This window comes from Corythoichthys intestinalis, chromosome 17 (genome assembly GCF_030265065.1).
Source record: "Corythoichthys intestinalis isolate RoL2023-P3 chromosome 17, ASM3026506v1, whole genome shotgun sequence".
NCBI classification, from domain to species: Eukaryota; Metazoa; Chordata; class Actinopteri; order Syngnathiformes; family Syngnathidae; genus Corythoichthys; species Corythoichthys intestinalis.
The window spans coordinates 4,294,455-4,315,923 of record NC_080411.1 but is presented as its reverse complement, the minus strand read 5'-3'; the positions used below and the strand labels follow the sequence as shown (position 1 = coordinate 4,315,923).

The 21,469-nt window shown below is 38.7% G+C and overlaps 1 protein-coding gene across 3 annotated transcripts in view; it reads right to left on the bottom strand.

The window, feature by feature from the left end:
* Positions 1 to 21,469, bottom strand: part of si:dkey-34e4.1 (carboxyl-terminal PDZ ligand of neuronal nitric oxide synthase protein) — a 74,708-nt gene that overhangs the window by 27,227 nt on the left and 26,012 nt on the right. For 2 of the 3 annotated variants that reach the window (XM_057819731.1, XM_057819733.1), the window contains exons 3-7: positions 5,335 to 5,427; positions 5,208 to 5,266; positions 3,451 to 3,559; positions 3,186 to 3,315; positions 880 to 1,031 (exon numbers count right to left, since the gene is read on the bottom strand). In XM_057819731.1, the coding sequence (XP_057675714.1) occupies positions 880 to 1,031; positions 3,186 to 3,315; positions 3,451 to 3,559; positions 5,208 to 5,266; positions 5,335 to 5,427 (543 nt within the window). Of the gene's footprint in view, positions 1 to 879; positions 1,032 to 3,185; positions 3,316 to 3,450; positions 3,560 to 5,207; positions 5,267 to 5,334; positions 5,428 to 19,177; positions 19,249 to 21,469 lie in introns of those variants that run through there. The other variant, XM_057819732.1, reaches the window with a different exon arrangement.

Below are 21,469 nucleotides of genomic sequence, written 5' to 3'. Positions count from 1 at the left end.
AACTTATACGCCGGTGCTACATATATGTTTTTACCTTTTCATTGTGCATTTTTTGGCTGGTGCGACTTATAGTCCAAAAAATACGGTACACATCTGATGTTGCTTACCGTGGGCCGCAGTGTGCTCAGGGAGATTGTGTGTTTGCTCAGACACATGAAAAATTAGAGGGAACATTGATCAATGGCATAGCCTTATTTGGGTACCAGTCGAATGTCAATGCGCTGTAATGTAAAGTGTACTTTCAAAAATCCCAACCACATGTTTTGTGCCATTCAAAATGAATGGAAAAATCGGACGTGCATGGCCTGCAAAAATGTCATATACCACCCCCCCAAAAAAAAAGCCACATACCAAAATCCATTTTGCCACATGCAAAAAAAAAAAAAAAAAAAGGCAAATGCCAAAAAAAAAAAAAAACACGCCAAAATACATTTTGCCACATGCCAAAAAAATACAACATGGCGAAATCAATTTTGCCACATACCAAATTCCACTTTTTGTTCTCGGCCCTGCTGGGGAAGACTGCGTTTACATGAGTGCACACCCGCATAGTGTCGTAAAATCATGTAGGTTGTCTGCTGATGGATTAAACGACATTTCTGTTTTCAGCGGCTGTGTGAAGGATGAAATATAATAAGGTAATGAAAATGAGTAAAAAAACAACAACGAATCCACATGCAATCCATTAACCCAATAAGCACAACTGCTGAAGATGTTCCTCATAAAGTTAGGTAAGCGTGCAGCTCACATACAAACCAGGAAACTGCTTAGCATAACATTTGCATCATTGATATAGGATGCTTTATATAGAAAGCATAAATATACAGTATATTAATGTGTGTGTGTGTGCGTGCATGTGAGAGACAGAGAGAGACTCACCATGACGGTGTGCCCCGGCTTGACTATGCTAAGCTCAGCCAGACTCTGAAGGATGTCACCTAGTGTCTTTTCGCAGAGCGTGGAGTCGGCTGCCGCATCCTCTTCCTCCTGCTCCTGGAGTCCTCCTCTTCCTCCTTTACTGTCCTCCGCCCCTGACAGAGTCCGGCCAGTCAACCAAAGCTGCGACCCAAATCCAACCACTGCCGCAAATTGCATTTTTGAATAGGGATGTCCAGATCACATATGTTGCCTGTGAGTCCCAGTCAACTGATTTTGAGGATCCGATACCTCGGAAATGTACCGTAATTTTCCAACTATGAACCGCTACTTTTTCCCCCTCATTTTGAATCCTGCGGTTTATAGCCCAGTGCGGCTTATTTGTTGTTTTATTTGGGTCAATAGGTAACACTTTATTTGACAGCGGTGTCGTAATACTGTCATAATGATGACATGACATTATCATAGGCATTAATGAATGCTTATGACAGATGTCAATAAGTGTCATCCAGCAAATTAAGTCCATTTCTGTCCAACTCGGATCTTTTACATCCATTCGAGATAATTTGCCAGATAACACAGAATGACATCTGTCATAAGCATTCATTAATGCACATGGCAGTGTCATGTCATAATTATAGTGGGGCAAATAAGTATTTAGTCAACCACCAATTGTGAAAATTCTCCTACTTGAGAAGATTAGAGAGGCCTGTAATTGTCAACATGGGTAAACCTCAACCATGAGAGACAGAATGTGGAGAAAAAAAAAACGAAAATCACACTGTTTGATTTTTAAAGAATTTATTTCCAAATTAGAGTGGAAAATATGTATTTGGTCACCTACAAACAAGCAAGATTTCTGGCTATCAGGTCTAACTTTTTCTAACAAGGTCTAACGAGGCTCCACTTGTTAACTGTATTAATGGCACCTGATTTAACTCATTATCGGTATAAAAGACACCTGTCCACAACCTCGGTCAGTCACACTCCAAACTCCACTATGGCCAAGACCAAAGAGCTGTCGAAGGACACCAGAGACAAAATTGTAAACCTGCACCAGGCTGGGAAGACTGAATCTGCAATAGGTAAAACGCGTGGTGTAAAGAAATCAACTGTGGGAGCAATTATTAGAAAATGGAAGACATACAAGACCACTGATAATCTCCCTCGATCTGGGGCTCCGTGCAAGATCTCACCACGTGGCGTCAAAATGATAACAAGAACGGTGAGCAAAATCCCAGAACCACACGGCGGGACCTAGTGAATGACCTACAGAGAGCTGGGACCACAGTAACAAAGGCTACTATCAGTAACACAATGCGCCGCCAGGGACTCAAATCCTGCACTGCCAGACGTGTCCCCCTGCCGAAGAAAGTACACGTCCAGGCCCGTCTGCGGTTCGCTAGAGACCATTTGAATGATCCAGAAGAGGACTGGGAGAATGTGTTATGGTCAGATGAAACCAAAATAGAACTTTTTGGTAGAAACACAGGTTCTCGTGTTTGAAGGAGAATGAATACTGAATTGCATCCGAAGATCACCATACCCACTGTGAAGCATGGGGGTGGAAACATCATGCTTTGGGGCTGTTTTTCTGCAAAGGGACCAGGACGACTGATCTGTGTAAAGGAAAGAATGAATGGGGCCATGTATCGAGAGATTTTAAATGAAAATCTCCTTCCATCAGCAAGGACATTGAAGATGAGACATGGTTGGATCTTACAGCATGACAATGATCCCAAACACACAGCCAGGGCAACAAAGGAGTGGCTTCGTAAGAGGCACTTTCAAGGTCCTAGAGTGGCCTAGCCAGTCTCCAGATCTCAACCCCATAGAAAATCTGTGCAGGGAGTTGAAAGTCCGTGTTGCCCAACGACAGCCCCAAAACATCACTGCTCTGGAGGAGATCTGCATGGAGGAATGGGCCAAAATACCAGCAACAGTGTGTGAAAAGCTTGTGAAGAGTTACATAAAACGTTTGGCCTCCGTTATTGCCAACAAAGGGTACATAACAAAGTATTGAGATGAACTTTTGGTATTGACCAAATACTTTTTTCCACCATGATTTGCAAATAAATTCTTTAAAAATCAAACAATGTGATTTTCAGGGATTTTTTCCATATTCTGTCTCTCATGGTTAAGGTTTACCCATGTTGACAATTACAGGCCTCTCTAATATTTTCAAGTGGGAGAACTTGCACAATTGTGGTTGACTAAATACTTATTTGCCCCACTGTATGATGGTCTTATGACAGTCTGATCGGGGACATCTCTATTTTTGAGAGTCGGCGGTGGACGTCCGCCCTTACCACCACGCGCTGAGCCCTCGGCCGACCGGTCACTCTGCCCGTCGGCGTCCTGCTCGGCGTGTTGCAGGCTCAGCTTGTGGCAAACCTCGAATGCCTGACCCACCGTCCGCACGATGCGGATGGCCTGCGTCTGCAAGGCAAATTTATTTGGATAGCACAATTCAACACAAGGTAAATAATTCCAAGTCTTTTACATGACACAAAAAACAAAAATACAGATAAAATGATCCATAAATCCATAAAAAAGCAGGGCATGTGGCGTTACCTTCTTTTTGGATTTGAAGACGTTGCAGCGGAAGGAATTGCTGGAGCCGTCTCGGGCGATGTAGCTGAAGATTTTCAAGTCCTGGGAATCGTGCGACACGTAGAAAATCCTAGGAAACGGAAACAAAAAATGAAAATAAATGGCAAGAGAAAAGTCATTTAAAGTTGAAAATTGCAAAATATTAAAAAAAAATAATACAGTAATTTTCAGACTATAAGCAGCCACCCACCAAATTTGACACGAAAACAGCATCTGTTCATAGACTTATGTTATAGTCGCACTGGACTATAAGCCCGACTATATAAGAAGGGATATTTTCACTAAAAGATATTAACCAGTGGCATCATAAGACTGTCATAAGACCAAATGAACCCCCATGAAGCTTTGAACCAGTTGGCTGCAAAGCTTCATTGCTTCAAGAAGCTTCATTTGGCCATAACCTCTCCCTTGAGGGAGATGGTCAACCTCTACTGCCATCTGCTGTCAACACTGTTGTCACCCAACATGCCTCCTAGTATGCATTGCAGCAATACAGATGTAAATAACAATCAAAATTCTTGTTCTGCGCTAATGGTTTCTTCAGTTACTGTTCCAGTTGTTTCATTATTTGCTAGTTATGGTCATAGACTTCATAAACTATTGACATGACACAGGAACCCAGGCCGATTCGTAGGGGGTATATTTTCAAAAACTTCAAATTCACATATTTACAAAACCAAAGCTGCTACCGACCTAAAAACAAAACAGGCACCTACCTTAGCCATATATGCCAAAATTCAAAGTCGTTCCCGTATAAAATCCCAATTAATTATCTTTTATATAAGTATATCACAACTTTAAATGGCTATAAAAGTCTCAGATTTTATACTAGACGCACAGAAATCACCAAAATAGAACTTTTTGGTAGAAACACAGGTTCTCGTGTTTGGAGGAGAAAGAATACTGAATTGCATAAGAACACCATACCCACTGTGAAGCATGGGGGTGGAAACATCATGCTTTGGGGCTGTTTTTCTGCAAAGGGACCAGGACGACTGATCTGTGTAAAGGAAAGAATGAATGGGGCCATGTATCGAGATTTTGAGTGAAAATCTCCTTCCATCAGCAAGGGCATTGAAGATGAGACGTGGCTGGGTCTTTCAGCATGACAATGATCCCAAACACACAGCCGGGGCAACAAAGGAGTGGCTTCGTAAGAAGCATTTCAAGGTCCTGGAGTGGCCTAGTCAGTCTCCAGATCTCAACCCCATAGAAAATCTGTGGAGGGAGTTAAAAGTCCGTGTTGCCCAACGACAGCCCCAAAACATCACTGCTCTAGAGGAGATCTGCATGGAGGAATGGGCCAAAATACCAGCAACAGTGTGTGAAAAGCTTGTGAAGAGTTACAGAAGACGTTTGGCCTCCGTTATCGCCAACAAAGGGTACATAACAAAGTATTGAGATGAACTTTTGGTATTGATCAAATACTTATTTTCCACCATGACTTGCAAATAAATTCTTTAAAAATCAAACAATGTGATTTTCTGTTTTTTTTCCCCACATTCTGTCTCTCATGGTTGAGGTTTTACCCCTGTTGACAATTACAGGCCTCTCTAATAAGTGGGAGAACTTGCACAATTAGTGGTTGACTAAATACTTAATTTGCCCCACTGTATGTGTCTGAGTGTGTATCTGCTCCTTGTGCAACTTCACAAGGACTCGGCATATCGTTACCAAATTGACAGTAATTGATTGTGTCAGGGAAGGAAGAGACGTACCTGTAAATGGGGTCGTGCATGATGAGCATCTTGCTTTCATCCCACGTCCACTCTTTCCTCTGCGGGACAAAAGGTCACATTGGCAAGCATTCTCGGTCCCAGTAAACGCGTGGCGACGACAACTCGCCTTTTGTTTCTTCCTTAACAGCACCTTGACACCGTCCACAGACACCACCATGTTGACTTTCTTCTTCTTGATGTTCTTGGCCTTGAACTCATACTGGTGGAGCACATGTGACACAAATGTGTCAATGACAAAAGACTCATTTAACTCCATGGTTCTAAACTTGAGCGTGTTTCTTACACATTTCAGGCCATTCTCACTAGCGATTCACTAATACATCGATTATTAGATTCATCGAGACTTGAGACGTGACGATTATGATTCATAAATGTTAAAAAAAAACGATTATTTACCCTAATAACAATGACAAATTCAAGACGCGTCTGCCGCCCGGACACCTGAAGGGATGCACAAGGTTAGGATCGCTGCAGCGGTAGCTGTTCAAAAGACTCGAAAATAAATTTGTGTATGAGACAGGCAAGGCGGTCACGCTTTGGGTACTCTTCCGTGCGCAAGTTATTTTTTTAGAGCGAGAGGGGAACATGGATAGTTCGTTTCTCCTCTCCTTTCAGTTGTCAAGTAGTAGGTTTGAGTCGTGTTAATTGGAAAATGTCCCTAGTGGGTTGTTAAGTCCCGTGTGCGTCTATAAGAGGGGAGTACACGAACCCTCTTGTACTGTCTAGCCTTTATTGTTGTTGTTTTTGAGATGTTACTAGTTAGAGCCGAGCACTATGCTAATTAACAAATTCGCTAATTATCACAAAATAAATTACAAAATATTAAATGTGATGGTTCACTTACTTATTTTTCCCCCTTCTGTCATTGTTTGCATACTATCCTCTAGTGATGTCCCGATCGATCGGGTCAGATCACGTCATTTTCAAAGTATCGGAGTCGGCAAAAAAATATTAAACATGCCTTTTTAAATTTTTTTATTTATTTAATTAAATCGTTTTCTAATTGTATTTAACGTTACAGACATAATATTTTACACTCATCCAGAGTCTTCAGTTTAGGCTTAAGGTAGGGTTATCAAATCTATACCGATAACGGCGGTAATTAACTTTTTAAAAATGTATCACGTTAAAATATTTAAAGCAATTCATGCATGCGCTGCACGACCCACTCACGCATTGTCGCGCTCATTCTGTAATGGCGCTGTTTTACCTATACAGAAAGGTAAAAGGCAGCGTAAAATGAGTAGAGTGAATTTTGGCAGCGTTTGGAGCCTTTTTTAATTGGCTAAAGACTTACAATCCCTCTACCTACGATGAGAAATAACGTGGGAAGCAATGTGGGGAAGCAAGGTAGTAATTGATCTTTTTCTTAACACCCTATGTTATTTCCCAACGCAGAGAAGATATATCAATTGGTAGCACGACGCACAGTCATGGTTGCACTTCCCATCATGCATTTGGGCATGGCTACAGTATCATTTACTGAAAGCTCAACAAATACACTAGATGGCAATATTTAGTCACAATATACAAGTCTTTCTATCCGTGGATCCCTCTCACAGAAAGAATGTTAATAATGTAAATGCCATCTTGAGGATTTATTGTCATAATAAACAAATACAGTACTTATGTACTGTATGTTGAATGTATATATTCGTCCGAGTTTTATTCATTTTTTTCTTAATGCATTGCCAAAATGTATATGATCGGGAAAAATTATCGGGAATGATTGGGATCGGATCGGGAGCAAAAAAACATGATCGGAATAACCCTACTATCCTCATTAAAATATTAAAACCTATAAGGGTTTGGGTGATTTTAGTTAAAGCAGACACTGTTTTTTTCATCTGTGTGATTTTGACAAAGATCAGACCACATTTGATGGTGATTTGATGAAGTGTGAGAAATTTCAAAAGGTTCAGATACTTTTTCATACCACAGTACTGATGACCTGCTGAACATTATATTAGACAGCCGTCGCAATTGGGTAGTGACACAGCCAACTACTTACATTATTGTTGACAGTTGTGGACCTTGAGTCATGTTATATTGCCATAAAATCAGAATATTGTTCTCACAATAATACACTTGGTTATTAAAGATTTTCTTCTCATTTTTTTTCTTGCTTGCAACAACTTCACCATTTATGAAATTTTAATATTTGCTTTCTTTTTACCCCTCCCCCTACACCGCTCAGCGAGCGCTTTGAAATATTTAAGCTTTTAACGCATCGACGTCACTGATGCGGCAACAAACAATTGGGAGCTCAACATGTCCGCATCGTAGTGCTTGCTTAATTTTGGGGAACAGTCAGCCAGTGGTAAATCCATGTCTCAATAATAATGCACTGTCGTCGTGTGAAGGATGGGTAATAGTCATTTTATATCACGATAACGATATGCCATATTCGTAATTATTTGAGGGGAAAAAAGATGTTTAATGATTGCTGTTATTGCGTGGGAACACTTATGGCGATTTAAATTGGTCAAAGGACATTTTTTGTGGGTCCTAGTTAAATGCAAAAAAGAGCCTAAGGACTTTTTTGTTTTTATTTTATTTATTAATTTTTGTGTTGGTTGGAATTCAATGCATGTCAATAGAGGCCAATGTGGAGTAGAGACAGGTGGTATACCAAAAATGTACCGTTTTCTTTCTTTCTTCATGATAACTGACGTAATTTTGACCATATTGGTAAATTCGGTAATTTAATAAAACAAGAAAATATAATATTTTCATCCCGCTTTGATTCTGTGTTGAGCAGTTATGGTCATTCCCCTTTAAGGAAGCAGTCAGTGTGCTCACGTATGAAGTCAAGTCATTAACAAGAACTTAAACAGAATCCTGGTACGCTAACGCTAACAGCTAACGCGCTGCCAAACTTTCACCCGACATGAAGACTCTTGGTGGCCTCCAGACAGGCTTTCACCCACTGTCCTCCCTGGGTCTTACGATTTCAGGAGAGAGTGCTTTCAGTGCTTTCAGTGCCACAGGCTAACGCTAGCGGCTAACGCTACAAATGAACGAACGTGATGAGTCGGATAGTGGCTCTAACCTTGTCGAAACGGCTGAACTTCATGAGTGGATTGGGCACTGACTGCACCAAGCAATCAGTATGCCACGTCATTTTGTATCTCTGTGTGTGTGTGATTTGTCTGATACCATCATAAAAGCTATGAGTGTAAAGCATTCTGCATAAAGTATAATCCAACAGTGAAGCCTATAATATGACCGTTTAATGACCACAGCTATTTTTCTGTATGTGCTTGCTTTATTCTGTGTCATTACTGCCATCATAAAATCTTAAATGTTTCATTGGCATAAGGCAAGGCAAGGCAAATTTATTTATACAGCACAATTCAACACAAGGCAATTCAAAGTGCTTTACATCACATGAAGATCATAAAAATCACATTTAAATCAATACAATGTAAAAACCAAGACAAAAGATCACATTTAATCACAAATAGAATAAAAATAAATAAAAAAAAAATAAAAAATAAATACAACAAAAACTACTACTAATGATAATAACTGAAATCAGCAATGGAGATAAGCACAAGAGGAATAGAAAGCAGGTAGATTGAAATATATAGCCAGTTATGGATATGCAGTGCTAAACAAAAGCGTTTTTAGCCCTGATTTAAAAGAGCTAACAGTTTGAGCATACTTCAGACGTTCAGGTAACTTGTTCCAGAGGTGAGGAGCATAATAACTAAATGCTGCCTCACCCTGCTTGGTTCTTGTTCTTGGAATATGCAGAAGACCGGTTCCAGACGACCTTAGGGGTCTAGATGTCTCATAGGAATCTAACAAGTCAAGCATGTATTTTGGTCCAAGGCCATTAAGTGTTTTGTAAGACGAGCAGTAGTATTTTATAGTCTATCCTTTGACTCACTGGAAGCCAGTGTAGCGATTTCAAAACCGGTGTAATGTGGTCCAGCTTCCTTGTATTTGTGAGGACTCTGGCTGCAGCATTCTGTACTAGCTGCAGCTTCCTGACTGATTTTTTATCAAGACCCGTAAATATACCGTTGCAATAGTCCAATCTGCTGAAAATGAATGCGTGCATAAGTTTTTCCATGTCTTGTTGAGTCAGAAGCCCCTTAATTCTGGTTATATTTTTTAGGTGGTAATAAGCGGATTTAGTGACGGACTTTAGATGGCTATCAAATTTTAGGTCTGAGTCAATAATTACGCCAAGGTTTCTGACTTGATTTGTAGCTGTAAGTGACATTGTGCTAAGTTGGCTGCTTATCTTTGACCTTTCCTTTTTTGGCCCAAAAATGATCACCTCTATCTTCTCCACATTTAACTGGAGAAAATTCTGGCACATCCATTCATTGATTTGATGAATGCATTTACTCAGGGAGACTAAGGGACTATAATCATGTGGGGACACAGAAATGTACAGTTGTGTGTCATCTGCATAGGCGTGATAGGAGATGTCATACTGTTCCATTATCTGAGCTAACGGAAGCATATAGATGTTAAATAAGAGTGGTCCAAGAATTGACCCTTTAGGGACTCCACACGTGAATTTGGTTCGTTCTGACTGATAGTTTCCGATTGACACAAAGAAATCTGGCAACCCCACCTCCTTTCTTATGGGTTCTTGGCGCACTAAAGAAATTGAAGTTTGTGGGAGTTGCCTCAATCAGAACTGTAGAGCTATTATCTAGATCTAACCAAGTTTCTGTTAGGAACATCATGTCAAGGTTATGTTTGCTGATAAAATCATTAACTAAGAAAGATTTGTCAGCTAAAGATCTGATATTTAGCAGAGCCAATTGAAGATTCCAGACTGGATTCACTGGTGAGTTTTGGGAATGACATACAATGGCAGGTTGGCAGAGTTGATTGAACGTTTTTTATTTCTCACCAATCTAGCCCTTTTTTTTGTTGTTCATCAACACAGGGATTGTTGAGCATACAGACTGTACTCCATAGGGCCCCGGCTTTTGCTGGGACAGAACAGTCTTTGTAATGTTGTCACAGCCTGGACCCAGTGCGTATCATATTGGTGTCGCCAAAATAAGAGCAATGTAGCGTTAAAGCGGAATCTTTTCAAGTGGGAGAACTTGCACAATTAGTGGTTGACTAAATACTTATTTGCCCCAATGGAAGTAAGTATTTATACTTGTTTTTGCATGTACTTAAACCACAAGTGCATGTATTTGTACTACAAGTATGTGTGCTTGTACTAGAAGTACAAGTTTTTGCGTGTACTTAAACCACAAGTACTTGTACTTGCATGTACTTGTACAACAAGTATGTGTACTTGTTCTATGTGTACTTGTGTGCCCCTGTACTACAAGTACGTGTACTTGTGAGTAATTGCACCACAAGTATACCGACCAGCACAGCAAAGCTAACTGCGCTATTTGTCTAGAAATTCCATTTTCTAGTTTCTGATTGAAATGATAACATTGGTATGATAGTTAAGTTTTATTCTCCCTGGCGAAGCGCATGTCTGTCAATTTTGTCAATATTGTCAATTGCGACAATAGAGAGGATTTATGATTATGCCTAATTCACTGTCATTTTATGGATATTTACCTTTATATCGCACAGAAATAATAATAAGCAGCAACAAACAGATCAATGTGAATCAAACCCCTTTTCGCTTCCTTGGAAAAGTCACAAAAAGCAAGAAGCAATGCGGGTCAGTCTAATGATAGCATACTGGCATCCACAATAGACCCGAAAGATTGCTGCAACCTAGCAACGGATTCATTACAATTCTCTGGATTTGGGGACTTTTATGGAATTTCCCTCCTTTTTTTGGGGGTGGGGTAACAACAAAGAGATGACTGTTCGGAAACCGAGTGAGCCAAGAGCACAATGGACACCCATCCAAGGACAGGCTTCTTGGAATAAACAGAACCCCCAAAATAGGCACTTAAATGGAACTTCATTCATGTATCTGAACAGTTTCAGAAAAAAATGCGCCCTTGAAGACTGATAACACAGCATTCAGCTTCATGACATTTAGTATGTACTTCTAGCATGAGTGGACCCACAAAAAGTCTCAAGAAGCCATGGCTAAAAAGTCACTGGAAGTATGCCATATTGTTTATAAGTAGCCATTTTACCATCATTTCCACTCCCCTGAATGATATATATTATATATTGTATGATATACATACAGTATGGATTAGGGGTGTGACAAAATATCGAAATGGTGATATCATGATACTTTGTATCCCAAAAGGTTATCAATATGCTCTTGCCGAGAATCGAGATATCGTTTTAAAAAGGTCAATGTTTAAAAGAAAAAAAGAAACCAACAAGTTGTTACCAATATCTTCCACCATAATAGTGTCTCAGTTAACTCTAAGGTTGCCATTGACGATTTTTAGTTTGATCGTTGTGTGTGAGCTGAGCATTACATGGCTAAAAATTTAATTCCAGGTCAGATCTGGAGCAAACGTCATCACTGTGATCGATGCTCCCAACTTAATTTGAGAGCAAACAAAAAAAGCTGTACCCCAGCTTTTCAAAATAGTCTTTTCAGAGGCTACATCCATTTATTGGCTTCACATCCACGCTCACAGCCAGAATTTCCGGGATAATCCTCTTCAGACAGGCACAGCAGGCAATGACTCCACGTGGGATATGTGGCTGTGACACGTCTAGATAAACGACTTTCATTAGCCGGCAACGTAGCTTCAAAGAGCACCAGAAACGGGGGGTAAAAACCTTTTCCTTACCTCTACCAAGTCATTCAAATATAACATACAAGCTAAATTTGTATGGTGAAAAAGTAAAAGTCAAATTTCACAACTTGCTAAGACAACGTCGCTATTAAGGGTGTGCCATCTTAGGTTCACCACGATTTGATTCGATTACGATTGATTGACCATGATTTTGGAAATGATGCAACCACCAAACTTCACTGTTTTCTGAGTGGATCTCGGATCAATGCGGGCTCCAGTAAATCTCCTGCAATATTTGCGGCGACTGTGGTGTAATTCAATGGAAGATTCATCTGAAAATCCACCTTTTGCCACAAAACATTGACGTTTGGTGGTGGCAAAATCATGGTCCACCCCTGGCACCTGTGGGGGCGCGCCCCACTATTTGAGAAGTACTGCAGTAAATGATACTGTAGCCATGCCCAAATGCATGATGGGAAGTGGAACCATGACTGTGCATAGTGCTACCAATTGATATATCTTTTCTGCGTTGGGAAATAACATAAGGTGTTAAGAAAAAGATCAATTGCTACCTTGATTCCCCACATTGCTTCCCATGATATTTCTATCGAAGGGAGAGGGATTGTAAGGCTTTAGCCTGTTGAAAAAAGGCTTGAAAGGCTGCCAAAATTCACTCCACTCATTTTACGCTGCCTTTTAGTTCTTTATATAGGTAAAACGGCGCCATTACAGATTGAGCGCGACAATGCGTGAGTGGGTAGTGCAACGCATGCATTAATTGTGTTAAATATTTTAACGTGATACCTTTTTTAAAAAATTAATTACCGCCGTTATCGGGATAAATTTGATAACCCTACCTTAAGCCTAAACTAAAGACTCTGGATGAGTGTAACATATGATGTTTGTAACGTTAAATACAATTAGAAAACGATTTAATTAAAATATATATATATATATAAAAAAAAAAGGCATGGCTGATATATTTTTTGCCGATTCCGATACTTTGAAAATTACGTGATCGGACCCGATCGATCATGTCATTCATCTCTGGTTATTAGCAATTGTTTCAACAAAATGGATAAGCCACAAGACTTTTGTCAGGGACTGTATTATAACATGGAAACCTGTTCAATGTCTGAGGAAGCTGAACTATATCAGGTTCTTATAGTTTTTAACAGATGAGAAAAACGGCAGGAGGCGCCACATACATAAAATGTCAGCATTGATTTGAGAATGTTGTCAAAGTAAATGCGAAATAATGAGCATGGAAGTTGTCATCTGTAAATTGCTCGGAGGAGAACCTGCGAAACAACATCACACGAACACTGTGCAAATTCATTTCACATTAAAGATGCAAGCAGAAACTCAATGTTGTCCTGAAGCGTTCACACATTATTAACAAACGCTGGTATTTTGCTGCTAATGCATACAAATAGGACGACTTTAATTGCACAGGGAAGCCACTCAATTGGATGCATTTTGTCGCAATCGCGCGATGGGAGAGCCCGTGGCTAGCGTTCATTCTGGGCCACTAAATCTGAGTTTCTAAGAGAGCACTTTAGAAGGCTACGCTGAGATTAAGTGTTTGGCATGCTAAGGTTGCTCCTTTGTTTTGACTCCGGCCCCCCCTCCAACCATCCTTTATCAAGTCCCCCTCCCTAGTGCCTGTGGGACGGCCTGTCCTTTTACAGCGCCTGTCAGAGAGGCACTGAGGCGTGGTGCTATTCTCTGCGCAAAAAAGTCCCAAGTCGGGACGCCGCCGGTCCACTCAGCCTGATATTTCCCGGGAAGACGGCTACTTTTTTTCCTCTTTAAAATTGCTATGAAATGGTGAGCGTGACTGCACTAATGCAATTTTATATGTAAAAAAACAAATTTGCCACTCAAATCTAGCTGTTTTTTTTACCATTTCATAGTTATTCCACCCAAAAAAATGCATCAGGGCGCGCCCACTTATCTTAAAAATTCTGGTTGTGACATCACAACCAGAATTGATGATCATGTCTAAGCTTTCTCGCGGTGTGCTAGATAGTACATGTTGACAGAATGACAAAATGTTCACTGGGCAACAAGAGAATAGCGCGCTGATGGATAGCATGCTAGCTAGGGGTGTAACGGTACTGTGACGGCCCTGGCCGTTTAATAGTTAATTATCTGAGATTCTTCCAGTCAGCTGATCGTCGCCTCCACCAGCTGGCTGCTTCCCCTCCCACTGTGACAGCTGATCGACGCAGGAGGGACCGACGATGTCACTGCCGCTGATTGGCCACGGAAAAAGGCGCCAAGCTTCTTAAACCTGCCACTGTCAACGCTCTAGGAGGTCGCATTTGACAGCATTCTGCTGCGGTCCCCCTCGCCAGCTATTTGCTCGCCATTCACGCTCGTTTGCATTTGATCGCTAGTCTGATACACTCCCGCTAGTTCGGTGAGCTCTTTCGTGTTTATTCGTTATTGGATCGTTTTAGTTCACCACTGTAAATAAGAGCACTGAAGCAAGTAAGGGTAAGTCGCCATTTCTGTTCAACCCGTTTTCTCCTGTTTTGTATAGAGTAGGAAGTTAGGTTAGAAGCTGTCTTTTCTTTGTTCCTTTTACATGATCAGGGTTTAGTTAGCGGTTTAAGTGTAGTTCCTTTTGTTTGTTGTTTTGGCCTGGGCTTACCCTGAAGTCACGCTTCATCGGCATTCTGTACATATTCATTGCGAGTTTGATTGTTCTATAAATAAATTTGTGTCCACTCGTACATTTGTGTGGCTTGTTTTATGTTACGCCCTTCGCGAGCCGTCTTTGGCACGTAACAGTACACAAAAATCTCTGTTCGGTACGTACCTCGGTTTTGAGTAGGGTTGTTCCGATCATGTTTTTTTGCAACCGATTCAATTCCAATCATTTCCGATAATTTTTCCCGATCATATACATTTTGGCAATGTATTAAGAAAAAAAATGAATAAAACTCGGACGAATATGTACATTCAACATACAGTACATAAGTACTGTATTTGTTTATTATGACAACAAATCCTCAAGATGGCATTTACATTATTAACATTCTTTCTGTGAGAGAGATCCACGGATAGAAAGACTTGTAATTCTTAAAGGATAAATGTGACTTTGTATATTGTGACTAAATATTGCCATCTAGTGTATTTGTTGAGCTTTCAGTAAATGATACTATAGCCATTTAACTGTTCTGCCCAAATGCATGATGGGAAGTGCAACCATGACTGTCCGTCGTGGTAACAATTGATATATCTTCTCTCCGTTGGCAAATAACGTAGGGTGTTAAGAAAAAGATCAATTACTACTTTTCTTCCCCGCATTGCTTCCCATGATATTTCTAATCGAAGGGAAAGGGATTGTAAGGCTTTAGCCAATTAAAAAAAGGCTCCAAGGGGTGCCAAAATTCACTCTACTCATTTCACGCTGCCTTTTAGCTCTATAAAGAGGTAAAACGGCGCCATTACAGATTGAATGCGACAATGCGTGAGTGGGTCGTGCAGCGCATGCGTCAATTGCGTTAAATATTTTAATGTGATAATTTTTTTTTTTTTTTATTAATTACCGCCGTTAACGGGATAAATTTGATAACTCTACCTTAAGCCTAAACTAAAGACTCTGGATGAGTGTAAAATATTATGTTTGTAACGTAAATTCAATTAGAAAACGATTTAATTTTTAAAAAAAATTATATATATATATTAAAAAAAGGCATGTCTGATATTTTTTGCCGATTCCGATACTTTGAAAATGACGTGATCGGATCAGATCGATGTAATTAGGAATATTTTCTACAAAATGGATAAGCGACAAGATTTATCACAGGGACTGTATTATAACATGGAAACCTGTTCAATGTCTGAGGAAGCTGAACTATATCAGGTTCTTATAGTTTTTAACAGTTGAGAAAAACATTTCTCGTTTTGAGGTCACAGTTCGGTTCATTTTCGGTACAGTAACAAAACAAAATGCAAAACATCAATGTGCTAGTTGTTTATTACACACCTTTGTGCTTTCAACAATTGAATATTTTCAAGTGGTAGAACTTGCACAATTAGTGGTTGACTAAATACTTATTTGCCCCAATGTAAATAGTCTGAAATATCAACAAATCTTTGTTGCCACTTACATTCCTAACCATAAAAAGGGACAAATTCTGCAGCAGAATGGTGCTCCATCGCATACTTCAATCTCTACCTCAAAGTTCCTCAAGGCAAAGAAGATCAAGATCCTCCAGGACTGGCCAGCCCAGTCACCAGACATGAACATCATTGATCATGTCTGGGGTAGGATGAAAGAGGAAGCATGGAAGACGAAACCCAAGAACGTTAATGAACTCTGGGAGGCATGCAAGACTGCTTTCTTTGATGTTCCTGATGTCAATAAATTGCATGAATTCTTGCTAAAGCCCATGGAAGTCATACAAAATATTAATTTTTGATCTTACAGCACCACTACTTAATTCGCTTATGTTATGTAACATATTTTTGTATTTGAAGTACATTTTTTGTTCAATTTTCACACTACTTTCTGTAGGCGACAAAACTTGTCTTGCCAAAATTTGACCTTTATGTCTTCATTAAATTGAACAAATATATTTTTGTAAATTCAACATCATTTGCGAGGGTCTCAGCTTTCATATGAGCAATTTATGAAACCAATTGAATAGTTAGAAGTAGAGATGTGTCCGATCACATCATTTTCAAAGTATCGGAATCGGAAAAAAAAAAATCGGACACGCCTTTATTAAATATATATATATATATATATATATATATATATATATATATATTAATTAAATCGTTTTCTAATTGTATTTAACGTTACAGAAATAATATGTTACACTCATCCAGAGTCTTTAGTTTAGGCTTAAGGTAGGGTTATCAAATGTATCCTGTTAACGGCGGTAATTAATATATTTTTTAAATTTATCACGTTAAAATATTTAACGCAATTAACGCATGGCCTGCACGACCCACTCACGCATTGTCGCGTTCAATCTGTAATGGCGCCGTTTTACCTGTATATAGAGCTAAAAGGCAGCGTATAATGAGTAGAGTGAATTTTGGCAGCCTTTGGAGCCATTTTTTAATTGGCTAAAGCCTAATAATCCCTCTCCCTATGATTAGAAATATCATAGGAAGCAATGTGGGGAAGCAAGGTAGCACTTGATCTTTTTCTTAACACCTTATATTATTTCCCAACGCAGAGAAGATATATCAATTGGTAGCACTAAGCAGAGTCATGGTTGCACTTCCCATCATGCATTTGGGCAGAACAGTTAAATGGCTACAGTGTCATTTACTGAAAGCTCAACAAATACACTAGATGGCAATATTTAGTCACAATATACAAAGTCACATTTATTCTTTAAGAATTACAAGTCTTTCTATCCGTGGATCCCTCTCACAGAAAAAATGTTAATAATGTAAATGCCATCTTGAGGATTTATTGTCATAATAAACAAATACAGTACTTATGTACTGTATGTTGAATGTATATATTCGTCCGAGTTTTATTCTTTTTTTACTTAATGCATTGCCAAAATGTATATGATCGGGAAAAATTATCGGGAATGATTGGAATTGAATCGGGAGCAAAAAAAAAAAAAGCAATCGGATCGGGAAATATCGGGATCGGCAGATACTCAAACTAAAACGATCGGGATCGAATCGGGAGCAAAAAAACATGATCGGAACAACCCTAGTTAGAAGTCAATTTATTAGAAATTGTTTCTACAAAATGAATAAGCGAAAAGAGTTTTGTCAGGGATTGTACATTGTTGAAAACAGCCAACAAGTGCATCTCAGATGTGACTAGAATAATAATTAGGAATATAATAGGAGTCATTGACGGGCCTAGATGTCCAATCCGTTTGAGCTGGGAGGCTGCAAATGAACTACGAGTGCCCCAACTGCTGAGTTTTTCAGTTACAATCAAAAATCTTCTGTTGAATGGTTTGAACCCGAAATGGGTTGATGACATGAGGGATTGAACACATTTTTAGACCCGTCTAATGATTTTCCAGCATTGAGACTTACATTGTCACACAATCTTAGGTTTGCTGACTGAACAGTTGAAATGACTGGTTCTGCTTATCTACTCAAAAACGTCAAATGCAAACAGCTGACCTTTCTGTCAAAAGCAGCTGAGTCACAGTAACTTGAGGTGGATGAAGGACTACTAAAAAGCTGAGCGGGGGGGAGGAATTTTTTTTTTTTGACATCTTGGACCTCCTAGCAACAGAAGTTTCTGGCAAGTACTGCTACACGTGACAACAACTGTCTCTCATGCAGGATTGGAATTAACTAGGGTTTGAAACTTCTGGGTACTTCATGATAAGATACCATTTGCGATACAAGGATCACGATAGCGACCATTTTAAAAGTCAAATGTAATGCTTTTTATTAGGGCTGTCAAACGATTAAAATTTTTAATCGAGTTAATTACAGCTTAAAAATTAGTTAATCGTAATTAATCGCAATTAATCGCAAATCAAACCATCTCTAAAATATGCCAAATTTTTCTGTAAATTATTGTTGGAATGGAAAGATAAGACACACGACAGATATATACATACATACAACATACTGTACATCAGTATTGTATTTGCTTATTGTAACAATTAATCCACAAATGGCATTAACATTCTTTCTGTTAAAGTGATCCACGGATAGAAAGACTTGTAGTTCTTTAATGATAAATGTTATAGTTACAAGTTATAGTAATTTTATATTAAAACTAGGGGTGTCAAACGATTAAAATTTTTAATCGAGTTAATTACAGCTCAAAAATTAATTAATCGTAATTAATCGCAATTAATCGCAATTCAAACCATCATAAAATATGCCATATTTTTCTGTAAATTATATATATATTCTGTAAAATAAATTGTTGGAATGGAAAGATAAGACACAAGATGGATATATACATTCAACATACAGTACATAAGGACTGTAGTGGGCATTTCACTCTACTGTCATTTAAATCTGTGTATGCTGTCCTCACTCCGAAGCATCTACTTTTTCCAAAGCTAGACAGCTAGTGAACGACGCTTTAATGATTAGACTTCTTCCTTTTTCCATCTGATTTATTAATAAAATGGCATCAAACCATTGTCCTCTTTAGACCGTTGTAAAACTACAAAAAAAAAAGTACACAAGCATTGCATTAGCAACAACGTTAGCTTGGCACGCTATACAGGTTCACTAAACATAAACAAAAAGCGTCTCATACAAAAAATATAACATTTCGCTTACTAACATAATATGTACATTCTTTACAACAACCATACTTACGGACAAATCTTGTCCAAGGATCATATAAGCACAACATTATCAGCCCGAGACGTCGTGCAGCCATAATGAACTGGAAAGAAAACAATAAACCATGTCGCAAAGCGACCACAAGAGTTCGCTGTTGGACAGCACAAATAGTCTTGCTGTAAAGCTTACCAAAAGGCAGAATACTTTCTGAGCGGGACATGTGTGTTAATTGCCTCAAATATTTTAACGTGATTCATTTAAAAAATGAATTACCGCGCGTTAACGCGATAATTTTGACAGCCCTAATTAAAACCCCTCTTCATGTTTTCGTTTTAATAAAATTTGTAAAATTTTCAATCAAAAGTAGAGTTAATATCATAATAAGAAGAATAAAAATAACAATAATAAAAATAGAGTGAAAAGTTTTACGTGTATTTTGCATAGCTATTTTGATATGGAATGCCAATTCATTTTGCATTGTTGTTTAACTGTGTGTCAGAACAGGGCCTCATTACTATAGACTGAAGTGCTTTTCTTTTTGTGAACATTTTTTTTTTTTTTTTTTTGAGAGATAGGAATATTATTTTTGTTGTGCTTTCACTAAACAATACTTATGTTTGTTGTGAAGGAGAAGCTTATGCCATTAAATGGCGCGGTCCAAAGAACGCCTGTGTCCACTCGCCTTTACTGTATAACAGATACAGTGGGGAGAACAAGTATTTGATACACTGCCAATGGGAAAACCCATTGGCACTTGGCAGTGTATCAAATACTTGTTCTCCCCACTGTATCTGTACATATCTTACCCAAAATAAAACAAGAGACACATAATTGCCACTAAAAGAAAGAAAACTTACCGAAATATGTGTGAAGCTCAAATAGCAATTTGCATTGCATTGTGAATACAGCATAAACGTCTCACAACTACTAATTCTCCCACGTTTAGAGGACATAACATGTGTATGGAACGGCGCTGCCCCCAAGCGGCCGGTGGCATTCTCTTCACTCTTAATGTCCATAAACGGCCTCATTGTAATGTTTGAGGCAATATGTCAGCGGGTCATTCATTGCGTGCGTTAATTGCATCAAATATTTTAACGTGATTAATTAAAAAAATTAATTAACGCCCGTTAATAATTTTGACAGCCCTACTTATCTTTCACTATATATTTTAAATTTAAATACATTTTTAAGACCTTAAAAATCTAATTTAAAACCAAAACATTTCACAACAATTTCTGATGAAGGAAAAAAAACTCATTTTATTTCACTGTAAACACAGAATTGCTGACGGCTTTGACCCCTATTGTCGCTAGGCATGTGCCGTTTACCGGTTTCAAGGTTTACCGTGGTATAAAAAGTAGAGATGCACGATAATATCGGTCACCGATAATTATCGGCCGATAATGGCAATTATGACGTCACACAGATAATCCAGATAAAACGAAATTCAACCGATAATGCAATCCGATAATTATATACTTGATTTAGCCTCCAAATGTGCGCAATCAACAGGTTTTGTCCTATTCTGCTAGTTTTAAGGAGGTGTTTTTGCAGTGTAGTAATGTGATATATGTTAGGAATGGCTTACTTTTAAAGGCATTTTTGTGAAACTTGGGTGTTTACTCTCTAAGTAATTGTTGCCAAAAGCTTACCATTACACAATGTCATTGCTATTGTTTAGATGTTGGAATTTACTTGTTCACAGATGATGTGGAAAAAAATAGCACTAAATTACGTTTTTGCACAGTAACATTTGATCTTTGTATACTTTAAAAATTTTACATACATATTTGAATAGAATTATCAGCGTGACATTATCGGTTATCGGATGGAAGGGGCAGGAAATTATCGGTTATCGATATCGGTTGAAAAATGTATTATCGTGCATCACTAATGAAAAGGTAACAGTTTCAAAACCACCAAAAATTTCCGTCATACCGTAGTACGGTTTTCGCTATTTTACATGTCTCAAAAATTCAGCCAGAACGGTCTTGGAGCGGCAGCGCTCCCCCCTCCCTCTCCGGTTGTTGTGTGTGTCAGCGACGCTATTTTGCTAGACAGCCGGCGAACCAAAAAAGAACTTTTCTTGAATACATGGAAGTCTCAAATCATGGTAAATGAAATATACAAAATGAATACATTTAAAACGTTGTGCAATAGTATTTTACACGTGTGAGGAGCTTCATTAGCATAAACACAACAGAATGGGAGGAAGTCATCATATCCATGAACACCATGAAAAAGGTCGCCAAAAACAAAACACACATTTTCCTTTCGAATTCAAAATACAAACTAATTAAAAACTTACAAAGACAAATGTTA